The sequence below is a fragment of the Solanum dulcamara genome, chromosome 11 (genome assembly GCF_947179165.1).
Source record: "Solanum dulcamara chromosome 11, daSolDulc1.2, whole genome shotgun sequence".
NCBI lineage: Eukaryota > Viridiplantae > Streptophyta > Magnoliopsida > Solanales > Solanaceae > Solanum > Solanum dulcamara.
This window is the reverse complement of record NC_077247.1, coordinates 42,810,545-42,826,710: the sequence shown is the minus strand read 5'-3', so window position 1 is coordinate 42,826,710 and position 16,166 is coordinate 42,810,545. Positions and strand designations below refer to the sequence as shown.

At 33.3% G+C, this 16,166-nt stretch overlaps 1 protein-coding gene and 1 pseudogene across 1 annotated transcript; one reads left to right on the top strand and one right to left on the bottom strand.

Annotated features, from left to right (window-relative positions):
* The first annotated feature begins 6,043 nt into the window (after positions 1-6,043).
* Positions 6,044-11,870, top strand: LOC129873340 (cathepsin B-like protease 3). The gene is made up of 11 exons (XM_055948418.1): positions 6,044-6,256; positions 8,744-8,797; positions 8,890-8,970; positions 9,086-9,242; positions 9,341-9,345; positions 9,446-9,520; positions 9,603-9,728; positions 9,859-10,077; positions 10,945-11,058; positions 11,147-11,182; positions 11,462-11,870. The coding sequence occupies exons 1-11, from the start codon at positions 6,092-6,094 to the stop codon at positions 11,594-11,596; spliced, it is 1,167 nt and encodes a 388-aa protein (XP_055804393.1). The 5' UTR covers positions 6,044-6,091; the 3' UTR covers positions 11,597-11,870.
* A 1,472-nt stretch (positions 11,871-13,342) lies between these two features.
* On the bottom strand, positions 13,343-16,151 carry LOC129872593 (CENP-B homolog protein 2-like; annotated as a pseudogene).
* Positions 16,152-16,166: the final 15 nt, after the last annotated feature.

Sequence of the window (16,166 nt, the reverse complement as noted above, 5' to 3'; positions counted from 1 at the left end):
GTCTTTACCCTGAGTTTCACCATTGGTTCTATTTTGTGACCAGGAGATGATTTTTTGTGCCCAAGCTAGCTGTTCCTTCGAAATCTCTACAGGGGTCGCATTGTTGTAGTCGATATACGAAGAGCTACGAATGGAATTAGGTGTTGATTCCAGTTGGGTCTTGTTCCTGGGTGAGAGACGCTCCTCTTGGACTAAGTCCGGTGGTCTGCGGAGTGCCACCGGCGGCGTTAGGGCCATTCCGGCAGCTCTGTATGCTGTCGCCGTTTGAGTATTGTAGAGAGAAGGGAGAGTATTGTAGAGAGAGATTTTTAGGACTTTTCAATTATACTTGAGAATAATTTTGTTTGGTACTCCCTCCATTTCAATTAGTTCTGATTTGACACGAAATTCAAGAAAATAAGGAAGATTTTTGAATTTTGTGGTCTTAAACTAGGGCGAATCTAAGGGGTTGTCAGGGTGTATGGTATATATAAGGTAAAAATTTTTTAGAGAAAAGGCATAAATTCCCTCATGAAGTTGTACTGAAAAGTCAGTTACACACTTAAACTATCATGTCGATCTATTACACACCTGAACGCATAACACCACTCTTATAGTATGTGGTGTATTACACTCGCTGCCACGTCGTGCCACATCATCTCCACGTCAGGAATTATAATTTTTTATATTTTTTTCTTTTCTTTTTTTATTAATTAACTTTTCTTTTATTAACTATATTTTATACTAATTAACTCCTAATTAATTATTAACTATACATCCAATTTTTTATATTTTTTTCTTTTCTTTTCTTTATTAATTAACTCTTCTTTTATTAACTATATTTTATACTAATTAGCTCCTAATTAATTATTAACCACCCATCCGAATTTTTATATTTCTATTCTTTTCTTTTCTTTATTAATTAACTTTTCTTTTATTAACTATATTTTATACTAATTAAATCTTAATTAATTATTAACTACCCATCAATTATTAACCACCCATCCGATTTTTTATATTTCTTTTTTTTCTTTATAAATTAACTTTTCTTTTGTTAACTATATTTTATACTAATTAACTCCTAATTAATTATTAACTACCCATCCGATTTATTTATTTATTTTAATTAAAGACTCTTTTTGAGTGGAAAAAGTATGACAACATTTTTCTTTTTTTCATGATTGTCAATTTCTTCATTTATACATTTAATAGTATAGTTGACAAACTATAAATATAAATTAAGAAAAAATTAATTCATCTTATACTTCCTCCATCTACTTTTACTTGTTTACTATATTAAAAATAAACATCCATTTTACTTGATCGATTTAAAAAATCAAGAGAAATTTATCACTTAATTCATAACTTAACCTTATTATTACTTATCATCTGCCAAACTCAAAAAAAATAATGAAAAACCAAATATGAAAAGCTTCTTTTTTAGTCGATTCTCCCTTAGAACGGAGCTGCTTTAAAGTAGATTTCGAAATTAACTATAGTTATTTTCTCAATACATATTTCAAAATATTTAATTTATTATATTTAAAGAATTGTAGTAAAATCATCATTCTATTCATTGTTTCTTAAAATATGTGCAAGTCAATACTCCCTCTATTTCATATTAGTTGAATTTCTAAGGTAATTAATGCACACATATTAAGAAAAGCATTCATGGACAAAATTTGAACCATATTTTTCTCTATTATCCTTTTGTTTAATTAGTATTATAAAGATTATTAAATGTAAAATCATAAATACAAACAGTCCTTTATTGTAGTATAACTTTGTAAGTCGGGTAGTTTACTCCAAGGAAATTACAAAACTTCATTAATGGAAAGGGTAAACATGGAAAAAGTTTCAAACATTTCTCTTGAACTTTGAACAATTCAACTATTTTGAATAATGAAAAAAACTCTAGAAATTCAGTTAATATGAAATAGAAGGAGTACTAGATAAGTAAAGATGGATGGAGGGAGTACTATAATTTTGTTTTCCGATAATTTCCTCGAGAACTATTTATTACTCCATCCATCTCAAATTTTGTCGTGATTTATAAAAATAATTATCTCAAAGTATTTATTATTTAAGAAGTTGAAAATAAAATTAATCATTTTACCTCATTTTATTCTTAGTAATTGTTATTTTTGAAGATTACAAACCTTAATAAATTAAATATTTACTGAAGAAAAATTATATCTCAAGACATAAATGAAGATAAAATAATCAATCTTTCTCTACATTAATATTTTCTTAAGGATCGTATAAAAAAAGAACTCACCACTAATTTGAGATGAGAGAGTAAACGTCGACTTTGATTATTTTCGCGCTCATTTTATCTACAAAATTAATGCTAATTAATAGAAAGATATCATAATTTCACCCCCTTTGTTTTAATTTAGGCCAATGTCAAACACACCTTTTTATATTTTCATTACTGGTGTTCACGGTTTGAATAAAAATCAACCCAAATTAAAATTTAATTAAATCGATTAAATAAATCATTTTTATTTGGATTTGATTTGGTTTGAATTTACATTTTTAAAAATCAATAATATTTGATTTGGTTTTGGATTTGTTCAAAAAATCAAAAAAATAACCGAAAAAATAGACAAATTATATACATACATTTTACAATTACACATACTTAATATATTGTTTTTTTATGAACAATTATAAATATATTATATATGTTTTCATCAAAATATATATAATTTTTATAAAAGCAAAAACATTCAAGACAAGGGCATTTATCTTATTGATTTCATGTATATGAATGTCTGAGGTAGTTCTTGGTGGGACTAGGAATATCACTATCTCTTCCTTGTCTAGGCTAGAGTAGTGAATTTTAAAGCTTGATTCAAAGTAAATTTAGTGATCGAAAGTTCTATAATGCTAGTCGTTCTAACTATTTTTCTTTTTGAATGAATTCTTGTCTTTTTATTCCTATTGACAAATTGTTTCTCTTATTTTTGTGTATAGTTCATAATCAAATACCGAACCGAACCAAATCAAACCAAAACCATAACAACCACACCGATAAATGTAGATTATATTTAGTTTGATTTGCTTTTAATATTTTGAAAATCGATTAAATTAGTTTAGTTTTAATTTTAATCAATAACCTGTCCAAACCGACATGTGAACATCCTAACTCAAACTACACTCCTCAATCGCTGACCAAGGATTTTGACTAAATAAATCAAAGTATTTGTAGATTATTTTTAATTATATTCCATGTATATGTGTATTGTTTACTACAAAATGGCCAGAATGTGTAATTTTTTTGGAGTACAAAAATAAGTAAAATGCATACATTTAACGAAAAATTACATTATTTATATATGGTTTAAATTATTTTTGATGTGTATAAAATAGTTGTTGAATTCTATTCTACTTTTTTGTGTATTTACTTTTATATATTTTGAATCCCCTTTAGTATAAACTATGTCTTCGCCATTGATCTTAAATTTAAAATACGTAAAATATAGATCAAAATATCTTTTAATTTTATAATCTTAAACATGTCATGTGAAAAAATAAATTTAAGAAATATATATATTAAGATGGACTAAAAAAAATAAAATAATTAAATTAAAACGGTGGCCATGCCTGCCATCCCATCCCGTCCAAGTTGTACACACGCCACACAATTTTATACAGTATAAAAACTTAGGCGTAAAGTTAGAGAAAAACATATGACTCGTCTTAACATGAACAATAAGATATTTATTTTTTTAGTAACTAATTTTATTATTTAATTACCAAGAGCAAGTTATTACAAGTAAGCAGCCTTCACAGCATGCTTTGTTCTAGAGTTTTATCATATTTATTGCTTAAAATTTAAAACTATTCAAAATATTTCTTATACTGGACTTAGATCTAACAATAGTAGTATAAGCTATCTCTTTTGTTATGTATTCTATATTGCTACTCTTCTTCACAAAAATTCGACTGTTTCTCTCAATTCATATTTCATAGATGCATTGTGCCAAGACAATCTTGAATATTTGGGTTGCTGATGACTTTCCTTTCCCATGTTGGATGCTCCATCTCAGAAATTGATCTCAGTTGGTAGAGCTAAATTTCTGATTGTGACTCCATTCAAGCAGTCTGTTCCATAGGCTTTATCCAAAATGGCATTGGACAAACAAGTACTCTATAGTCTCATTTGTGTTTTGACACAGTACACATAATTGAGGTACTCCCATTCCCCATTTAGCTAATCAATCAGTAGTTGATAGTCTCTTGTGAAGCATGAGCCACATAGTAAAGTAGGCTTGAAGTCGGGCTACATTCTTGAACATAAGACATTTTCATTCTATTTTTGATTGTTCTCCTATCATGTGGAAGTAACACTGCCTGATCAAGCTCCCTTTTCTGTTTCCAATCAGCTACATTTGATGAACCACATTCTTGGTCTCCATGACTTTCTTTACCATCCAACTAGCTTGTTTTGATATTTGCCATATGTTTTGATCTTTTATGTAATAATTTTGAATCCATTTTATCCACAACTTATTTGCTTTGCTTGCTAGATCCCAACATATCTTTGTCATTGCTTCTTTGTTCCATATTTGCATATTAATCAATCCCATACCATCTGTAGATTTAGGACAGCAGACTCTGTCCCATGCCACTAAAGCTTTTTTGGTTATATGGCCCTCCGTAGAGCACAATAACTTCGACATAATCCTTCAATTTGTTGGCATACAGCCATCTCTGAAGCAAGATGAAGATGAAGAGAAAGATGAAAGAAGAAGAAGAAAGAAATGAACGGACACACTTCACTTCAGAAAGCCAGAAGACTTCCAGAGTCTTCTTTTATGTGTCCAAGATAGTGGACACACTTCATCAGGACCATTGATTTCCAAGGTTACATCAAAGCCATTGAATATATGAGATTGCATCACAGCCATTCAATATCCAAGATTGTATCACAGCCATTGAAAATAGTTTGATCAATTAAATCTGAGCCATACACCTCAGTCTAGTGAAACCTGTACATAGAAACAAAAAACAATTAGTTAGTTTGTTATCCATTTGACCAATAAGAGGAGCACACATATGTATAGGATTTTTATTTTATTTAATAGTTTATTCATTAGGTATTTGTATAAATAGATACAGATACAATATGCAATGATATACAGAAAATTCCCAAAATTTCGTAGCTCTTCATTTTGATTTCCAACACAATTAGCTTGATAATCTTTGTAGATATAATGAACAAATGTGCCCAATATTATTGAACTCCAAATACACAGTCTGAACTAATTATGTTCTGCCAGCATAAGACAACTTTTTTGCTGTCCAAGAGTTGATTCTAGCCATTATCTTCTCTATAAGAGGGTACCACTGAAGTACTGATAATTTATTTGTTGACAATGGGATCCCAAGATACTTAAAAGGTAGTTCCCCTACCGTGTATCCAAGCTGTTGTTTGATTAGTTGCCTATCCTCTGGTGCCACCCCTCCAAAATAAATGAAACTCTTATTAAGATTAGCTTGGAGGCCTGAAGCCCGAGAGAATTGAGAGAAACACTGCTGGAGGGTCTTAATGGAATTCAAATCACTCGTGGAAAAGATATGTAGATCATCTGCAAAATATAGATGTGGAATTCCTAGCTTAGAGTATTTATTAAAATTACGATATTTGAATATACATAAAATAGTAAATTATTGTATTAAAATTTCAATATTAAATATTTAAGAATTTATTTCTCAATGTTAATTAATCTAGTACCGTAACAACATATTATTACTAAATTTTTTATAATATTATTTTCTTTTATTCAAGTTGGAAAGGTATATCCATAAGACTCACTACATTATCTTTTCTATATTTTTATTAAAAAAAACAAGAAGTGAAATTACGGCCCATTCTTCCAATAATGTTAAATTAGCAAGTGGATAGTATCATTAATTTATCTTTAAAATGACAAAATTAGTCGTCTCTTACATCCAATAAAAACATCACACGTGGTCCTCAGCTAACCATTTTCCAGACCTCGGAAAGTGAACATTAATTAATCACAATTCTTTAATTCAAAATATCCTAAACCCGAGGATTAATTTCCATCTCGCTAACATGATAAAGCTTTAGACTTTTTTCATGCGTCAAGAAAGAGGTGCCAACAATTCATTCAGCTTTTCCTGTTTCTATAATTATTTTTTTTGGGGTTCCTCCATTTTTAAACCACCATTGTACAACTCCAAAGAAATGAGGCACTTAACCACTTTTTTGCTTTTGGTTGCTGTCTCTACCCTTATTTTGCAGGTTCGATTCTTGATTTTTCATATTCTTTTTTTTGTGTGTTTTTGGATGATTGGTTTGCTTTATATTGCTTTAGATGAATGAATAGATGGATTATTAAGAAGTATCACATCCGTAGAGAGATGAAAAATTGGTCTTTTTATATGGACTTAGACAAACCTGACGCTTTTGTGGTTGAGTTAGCACCATATGTGATATTTTTACATGGATTAAGTAATTGTATCAGACCGAAGCCTCATACCCTTTTCATTTTTAGCTTTTGGTTTGAGCTTAATCTTGGTAATCATGATAATAACTAGTTAATTAACTAATGTACTCATAAAAAGGGTAAATTTTTAAAAGTTTCTTGAAGCTTCTGTTTATGTTCCCTGCGATACATGAGGAGGATGTCTGCTTGGGTCTGTTTGTTTGTTTGTTTTTCCTTTTTTTTTGTGGTGGGGGTGGGGTGGGGGAGGGTGGGGAGGGGGAGGGATAGTCTTGTGTGTGTAGATGTTGCCTTGTGTGGGGAGGGATAGTCTTGTGGGGGGGGGGGGGGAGGAATATAGATGTATCTATACATGTAGTTGAAGTATATTATGTACCAAAAAAATGGAAGTATGTTGGGTTGACAGTGTGGAAAGGGGGAGGGGATGGATAGTGTAATGGTATTTTGTCTATATCTGTTTTTCACATATCATAAGCTTTAAGGGTGTATGCGAATCAAGTGCCAATGGATGGAAATTTTCTACAGTACATATTTCTAAGATTACATAAAGGTAGAAAGATGTTTCATTGTAAGAAATTGTCCAATTTGAATCAATCACCCTTATCCTGCCCAGGTCCTAACTCCTAAGAAAGGAACAGAAATGTTCTATTTGAACCTCTCTTATTTCTATCCATTGTATAAGTCAATTGAGTATCTTGTTATTGTGATGCCCTTATTTTCCTTTCAATCCTGCTTTGATTACACTTTTTTGAGTCTGAGGGTCTACCAGAAACAACCTCTCTACCCCACAAAGGTAGGGTTATGATTTGCATACATTCTACCCCTCCCAAACACCACTTGTGGATTACACTGGGTATGTTGTTGTTGTTGTTGTATAAGTCAATTAAGTGCTTGCCAAAGGAATAAAATATATCTCTCTAGATAGAGTAAAACATATGCGATAGGCTTATCTTCAAATCTAAGTTAAACCATACAGAGACAAATCCTAGTTTGCCATGCACTGCAAGGTCACTGTTTATTCTATGCTAGTTCATATCCACTCTTTAATTTCCTTGACTACAATGTTATATGGGAATTGTCAAATGGTTCCAGAGCCTCAACTTTATGCTATCTTGTTCTAATATTTATATTTCGATGCTAAGTAATTTGTAAGCGGTATCCGGGGGCAGGCATAAACATTTAGATCTAGCACATGTAGTTGTATGTATTGTCTATTGCCAAATGAAGAAAATGAAAACATTTGTTTATATATTTACAGTTAACTTCTTAATGTTACGTACCAAATCAATTTATCAACATTGGTCGAAGTAAATATAGTTTTCTTTCCAGTCTTTATTCCCTTGTTAACTTTTCAGCCTTATGTGAAATCATCCAATATTGTTTAATTTTGACTGTTTTAGCTTATGACAATGTGTGATTAAGTATTCTGAAGGTGTAATGTCCAATTGGAAGCTAATTGCATGCAAAACAATATACACTTGCAGTACTAGTGTAGGTTTTGCAACAATAGTAGTTAATGCTCCTTTCTTTCCGGTCTTTCCTACCCTGACTTTCTCGCTCTCATTATTCATATTTGTATATTGTTTTCGATATGGTTGGCTCTACTGACCTATGTCTTGTTTTTCTTGTTTTTCTTGTTTTTCTTCTCTTGTTTTTCTCTCTTAAGCCGAGGGTCTTTCGGAAACAGCCGCCCTACCTTTCAAGGTGGGGGTTAGGTCTGCGTACACTCTACCCTCTCCAGACCCCACATGGTGGGATTATACTGGGCTTGTTGTTGTTGTTGTTGTTGGTTGTGTGTGTTTCACGAGTAGAAGAAAGAAAAAAGTATGTGGGTCAAAATGGGAGAGAAAATTCATGGCATGTTATGACTGGAAATTAAAGAATACTAGAAACTAGAACAGCATTTTGCTGCTATGTTGAGTTTGCAAGTGGTAAATAGAAGACTTCACCTCCACACTTCCCCCATTTTGCTAAGAACTAGAAAAAGGGGAAATGGAAGAGTTGGAAGCGTTTGCTGCTTGAGCCAAAATTACATGGTCAAGTTCTTAATCTCTTTCATAATCTTAATGTTGCTTTCGACATTGCAGTGACTAGGATGTTAGAGATTTAATTTAAGAGCATTTAGAAGGTTGACAGTCCGATTTGAGGATGTTTTAGGTCTAATTAATACGAAAGCTTAGTCTTGGTTGGTTGAAGTACCATATACTGAAGCCTATACCCGAAGTTATTTAATCTTCCTGTAGTCCATTGTTGAATACATAATTTATTTTTTGAACGGCAAGCAGGTTGTTGCAGAAAATTCAATATCCCAAGCTAAAGCGGAATCTGCAATCCTTCAGGTATGATTTCCTTCATGATAGGAGAAGATATTACTGTTATTGTACTCTGATCTAACTAAAAGGTGACGGGTTCTTTTTGAATGATCGTACAGGACTCAATTGTTAAACAGGTTAATGAAAATGAAAAAGCTGGATGGAGAGCTGCACTGAACCCTCAATTCTCGGATTTCACGGTGATATTTCCATAAAGCTCTATATTTGTTTTGGAAAAACTTAGTTGCACTTCTTTTGTGCATTGCCACATCCTTCACTACTCCTTTTATGAATGCATGTACCCTTCATTCACAGGTTGCCCAATTTAAGCGCCTTCTTGGAGTTAAGCCCACTAGAAAGGGTGATTTGAAGGGCATCCCTATTTTAACTCATCCAGAACTTTTGAAGTTACCCCAAGAGTTTGATGCACGAGTGGCTTGGCCTAACTGTAGCACTATTGGGAGAATTCTTGGTTAGTTTCTTCACTTCTTGGTTTAGTGCTGTAGTTCTATAGAATGGTACTAATGCTTTCCATCTTTTGATTTCATGCACTGGTGTTTTGCGACGCAGATCAGGTGACTTGTCTTGGTTCTAGTTTCACTCATTTGTTTTTCCTCTTGAATTCGCTAATTGCTCTTTCCAGGTATTCTAACAATCTGATCGTTTGTATTTCAGGGACATTGTGGTTCTTGTTGGGCTTTTGGTGCTGCTGAGTCATTGTCTGATCGTTTCTGTATTCATTATGGCTTGGTAAATTCATTTCTTCATGCAAAAACTTGCAAGTTTATTCTAGTCATGGTCACTAATGATTTTATTTTAATGTGTGAGGCAGAATATCTCTCTGTCAGCAAATGATATCGTAGCATGCTGTGGCTATTTATGTGGGGATGGTTGTGATGGTGGGTATCCATTAGAAGCTTGGAAATACTTTGTCCGCAAGGGTGTGGTCACTGAAGAGGTATACAGTTTTATTCTACACTTATTGTACTTCAGAGAGATTACATCTTTCAGATATTGTGGGATTCTTATACCGATAAGAAAAAAGATTGTGGATCATTATGCTCGACTAATAAATTTTTTCCTGGCAGTGTGATCCTTACTTTGATAATAAGGGATGTTCTCACCCTGGATGTGAACCTGCATATCCCACCCCCAAGTGTCAAAGGAAATGTGTTAAAGAGAATCTACTCTGGACTAAGTCCAAGCATTTCGGCGTCAATGCATACTTAATCAGCTCCGATCCATACAGTATCATGACAGAAGTTTATAAGAACGGACCAGTTGAGGTCTCTTTTACAGTTTATGAGGTAAGAGTGATTGAGCAAGAGAGTAAAGTTCTGATCCTGAATTTTTGGGTACAATTTTTATTATATGATGTAAAGTTGAATGTTACATGATGAACCTGTTAAACAACAACAACTATGCCTCAATCCCAAACTACAATTGAACTGCAATTCTCTATATACCCCATGCTATTGTTAGCTTGGGGCGACTTAATTCAGGCTAATTCTAATGTACTTTGAGAAACTTTAGTTAAATATTACAAATACCCCTTTCTAATTGTTTTAATGTGATTCCCTTACAGATCATATGTGAGGACAATAATAATGGTTGGCTGAATTAAATAGCAAAATATAGTTGGAGTTACTTTCTTTCTATGGTCAACTGTCAAATAATTGTTGATAAGCTGCTAGACAGAGTTCAAAATAATTGCTGGTCACAAACTCTACCTTTCTGAATTCTAGTGTTACCATCTACCATGTTTGTAAAAATATTGTGCCAATTATTGATCTGTAGAGGTTTATCTTCCAGGATATTATGTCCTTGACAATGAAGAAGTACCAGTTGGAAAGTCCAATGATCTGCTTAAATGTACTAGGAGTAATATCTAGAGGTCATTGTTTAAATGCACTAATATCTCAGCCTAGAAATATTTGTGTCGTGTGTGCATAAGTGTACTGTTTGGCAATAGGTGCATACTTAAGTAGTAGGCTGCTTATTTTGTTCTTGCATTTGCCTCAGCATGGTGTCCTTGTGAGTGCATCCAGCATCGTCTTTTCTGGTGAAATTGATATTTGCCGACTTGGATTAGTTTCATTACTCTTTCTGTTATCTTCTCCTATTTTTATTGGCGACCTTCTTGTACTGAATGACAAACCGTTTCTCAAGCACAGGATTTTGCTCACTACAAGTCTGGAGTTTACAAGCACATAACTGGTGATGTAATGGGAGGCCATGCTGTTAAGCTCATCGGATGGGGAACCTCTGAGGATGGAGAGGACTATTGGGTTTGTTGACATCTTCAAATTGTGCCATTAAAATCTTCAAAATCATTTCGTCCTTTCTAAATTTGATCATCTTTTTTCGGCTTTGCAGCTTCTTGCCAATCAATGGAACAGGGGCTGGGGTGACGTATGTCTTGATCTAACCCTTTATCTTTCAACATTTTACTTGAGTGAAAATATTCCTTCTTCTACGAAAAATATTAGAAGTTGTTGAACCATTGGTTTTTACCCTTTCTTAATAGTACTTTACACACTTGACTCATAATGTTCAATATCCGTGCTAATACTTTTGTACATGTGCATTCTTGGGTGATTGAATCTTTCCTACTTCTTGAAGATGTGTTAATTGAGCAGCGCATACATCTTTATGATGTTCTTCTCAAATGTATATTTGTCTTCATGGCAGGATGGCTACTTTAAGATCAGAAGAGGAACAAACGAGTGTGGCATTGAAGAAGAAGTGGTTGCAGGAATGCCTTCAGCCAGAAACCTGAACGTGGAACTTGATGTATCTGATGCTTTCCTCGATGCCTCCATGTGAATGCTAATTCTTCAACTAAACACTTAATAGGATTCAAGTTTCCAAAGACATGGGGAATAATAACATTTTAAGCTTCATATTCTTCCCCTCCTAAGTTGTCTGCAGCATTTGTAATCTGCAATTGTTCCACAATCTTAATTATCAATGGAAGTGTTTTCCTATCTGTTATGTATTTCTTCAGAAGTACTCTGTTAATCTTGGCAATGTTGTAACATTATTGTGTATTGTACTAAACATTATCAATGAAATGTACTTGGTTGTTGTTGTGTTCAAACTCGCACTTCATGTTTCGACTATTTTCAGTTTAAAGTATATTATGTAAAATTCTCTTCTTTTTTTTTATGGGAGAATAAGTTTTGTAGTTCAATTTTTTTTTATGACTTCTTTACAAGAAATTTTGATTTTTACGTATAAGAGAACTAGAAAAAGTCACTTCTATTCATTTTGTAAAGGGCTTCTAATTCTTTTTTTTTATTTACGGTTTACATTACCAAACTATATTGCAAAAATATTAAATTGATTACATCGCACTTAAATGTACACAGTTTTTTTGTTATTTTATTCAGATCCATACTTCTCGACTTCTCGTTGGAGCTACTTTTTATTTCCAACGTTCTGTTCCCAACTTAGGAATTTAGCTCTAATTATCAATTTCTTTTAGCTTGTCTGTAATTTGACTTTTTTTATTTGTCTTTGTTAATTACATTTAACTTTTTTTTTGTTGAAGAAAATGAATGATAGGGTATATAATTGAATATTACTCCCTCCATTCCTCATTAAGTGAATTTTTGATGGATTTTTTATTATTCAAAATAATTAAATTGTTCAAAGTTCAAGATAGATGTTTGATTTTTTTTTCATATTTGACCTTTCATTTATTGAAATTTTATATTTTCTAGGAGATAAATCACACTACTTACAAAGTTATATTTATGATTTTACAAAGCGCAATAGTGAAAAGTATGATTCAAATTATGTCCTTAAATATTTTTCTTAATATGTATACATTGCCTCATAAATTCACTTAATATTAAATGGGGGGAGTATTACAAAAATGAAAAAAAAAAAGTTAATCCAAATGATGGGCAAATATGATTGTTTGTGCATTAAACACAGTTTTGTCTCACAAATCACAAGAAAGAGGAAAAGCTTACGTACAGTAATATTCGATAAAATAATATTCGATAAAGTACTAATCTCGCTAAATGAATATTTTTCTCCGGTCCTAACTTTGACCAGTTATATTAAAATAATATTCTCGCTAAATGCATTAGATAATAATTAAAAATAAAGTATTAAAGGCCCAAAAAAATATAAAGTAATAATTACTAGAATATATCAAGAATTTATATATATTTAATCAATCAATAATACTAGACCAATAACTATTTCTTTTTAAAATATGATTCTATAGTTGATTTTTTTTTTCCCACCAAAACCAAAATTAATCTCATCCTTAATTTTTTGAAGAGCGAACATAATTTGCGGAATATTTTGTTCGTGTTGTACCAAATAGTTTGACAATGTAGTCATTGCTTGAAATGCCTCCTTTAATGATACATGTGGGACAATGTTATTATCATCTTGTTCAGGATCATTCTCATTATCATTATTCATTACAGATTAAATAATGTCTTCCTCTGTAGGTGATTCCATAACTGTATCATTCTCATTAGGGAAGTTCAAAAGATGTTCAACATCCATCACATTTCTGTAAGCTAAATTAGAGATGACATCATTTAATTCTTAGATACCTTCATCTAATTCACCAACTTGTGGTTCGAGAACATTGTTTTCTTCTGACCGGATCTTACAATGCTGAAAACAATTTGCAATTGTTATTTCTTTCACATCAAAATTTCAAGCCAAGTTAGCAAAATTAATAACATTCAAAATATTAATTTTTTCAGTATTTAGTGCTTCAACCTCAAGGCCTTGATGCTGAAATAAAGACGACGACGACGATAATGAGCTTTGAATGCTCGAATAATTCCAGCATCACATGGTTGAATCTTAGACGTTGTGTTAGGAGGTAAGAAAAACAACTCTACATTTCTTAGGCCTTCAACTATCTTTGGATGAGCTGAGCAATTGTCTACTATTAACAAAATCTTCCTGTCATTCATTCTTTTATCAAACTAGCCAACATATTCTTGGAAAAGCAAGTCAGTCATCCAAGCTTTCTTGTTGGATCTATACATGCAATTAAGATTGTTCATATTCACATTTTTAAAGCATATAGGATTTGCAAACTTACCAATAATCCACAATAGTACTTTGTCAGATCCATCACCATTGCAACAAAGAGCAAGAGTAATTCTCTCTTTGTCTTTTTTGCGACCTTCAAGCTGCTTGGTAGCAAGTGAATGATCAACTTCCAATCGGTAAAATAATCCAGTTTTATCCATATTATAAATATCTTTCAATTCAAACTGATCTAGTTTTGATCATATGCTAGGCAATTCGTTTTCAATGTTCTTCATGATAACTGAACCACTTTCACCAAAACGTCTATAAGAGTTAATTCCGTATCTTGACTTGAAACGTTCTAACCAACCAAAAGACAAGCTGAATTCTGGATTGGTTTCACCATACATTTTCAGGATAAGATCTTTTGCTTTTCCTTGAATAATTTTCCCTGATATGTTCACTTTCTCTTGCATTTGAAGAAATCACTCGTACAAAACTTTCTCTAAATCAGGGTATTTTGCTGGTTTTTTCCTCTTAGGGTGAGGAGAAGTATGTCTATTTCAGAGAACCAGTTTGGATTCATGCCGGGGCGCTCGACTACAGAAGTCATTCATATTGTAAGGAGATTGGTGGAGCAGTATAGAGAGCGAAAGAGGGACTTACACATGATATTCATTGACCTAAAAAAGGCCTATGACAAAGTGCCAAGAGAAGTCCTATGGAGATGCTTGGAGGCGAAATGTATACCTGTGGCGTACATTAAAGTGATTAAATACATGTACGATGGAGCTAAGACCAGGGTAAGGACAGTAGGAGGGGACTCAGAGCACTTTTTTGTCACGATGGGGTTGCACCAGAGATTGACTCTTAGCCCATTTCTATTCGCCCTGATGATGGATTAATTGACAAGAAAAATACAAGGTGAGGTGCCTTGGTGTATGTTGTTCGCGCATGACATAGTCCTGATTGACGAGACTCGCAACGGAGTTAATGACAAGCTGGGGGGCTGGAGACAGATGTTGGAGTCTAAAAGATTTAAATTGAGTAGGACCAACATAGAATACTTGGAGTGCAGGTTCAGTGGCCTGCCACGTGAGGCTGATGGGGAAGTGAGGCTTGGTACCCAGGTCATTCAAAAGAAAAGAAGCTTCAAGTATCTTGGGTCTATTATACAAGAAGATGGGGATATCGACGACGATGTTGCACACCGTATTGGTGCAGGGTGGATGAAATGAAGGCTCGCCTCCGGAGTGCTGTGTGACAATAAAGTGCCATCAAAACTCAAAGGCAAGTTATACAAAGTGGTGGTTAGACCGACTCTATTATACGGGGTGGAGTGTTGGCCAATCAAGAAACTTCATGTTCAGAAGATGAAAGTCGCAAAAATGCGAATGCTGCGGTGGATGTGTGGGCACACTAGGATGGATAGAATTAGGAATGAAGATATCCAAGACAAGGTGGGAGTGACATCGGTGGAGGACAATATGCGGGAAGCGAGACTGAGATGGTTTGAGCATGTGAAGATGAGAGACACAGATGCTCCAGTGCGGAGGTGCGAGAGGTTGGTTATGGACGGTTTCAGGAGGGGCAAAGGGAGGCCGAAGAAGTATTGGGAAGAGGTGATTAGACATGATATGGCACAGTTGCAGCTTACCGAGGACATGACCTTAGATAGGAGGCTGTGGAGGACTCAGACTAAGATAGTGGGCTAGGTGGCTTATCTTTTCTCTATAGTAGTCGTAGTTTTGCTCATTTGTTTATTAACATTTGATTTCTGTATTTGATTACTGCTTATATTTGTTGGTCCGATTTACTTTGGGTATCCTATTTATCTATAGTAGTTAATGCTCCTTTCTTTCCGGTCTTTCCTACCCTGACTTTCTTGCTCTCATTTCTCATATTTTTATATTATTTTCGATATGCTTGGCTCTACTAACCTATGTCTTGTTTTTCTTGTTTCTCCTTTATTGTTCTTCTCTCTTAAGCTGAGTGTCTTTCGGAAACAGCCGCCCTACCTTTCAAGGTGGGAGTTAGGTCTGTGTACACTCTACTCTTCCAGACCCCACATGGTGGGACTATACTGGGCTTGTTGTTGTTGTTGTTGTTGTTTCCTCTTGGCATCTCTATTTTTCATCTCATTTGACAAATACTCTGCCGACCTTTTGAGAGTGTGCGATATTATTGATTGACTAATAATCAAATCAAACTTTTGTTTCACTCATGCTTGCAAATCTTTTTGGCTAATAGTTGGATTCTCTTTCTTATGCTCACATATTGCGTTTCTTATTTTATTGGTTAAAGACGATTTTTGTACGCCTTTCAAATGACGAGAAGATATTATACTTGAATTATAATTTTTAAACATCTAGCTTTTTCCTTT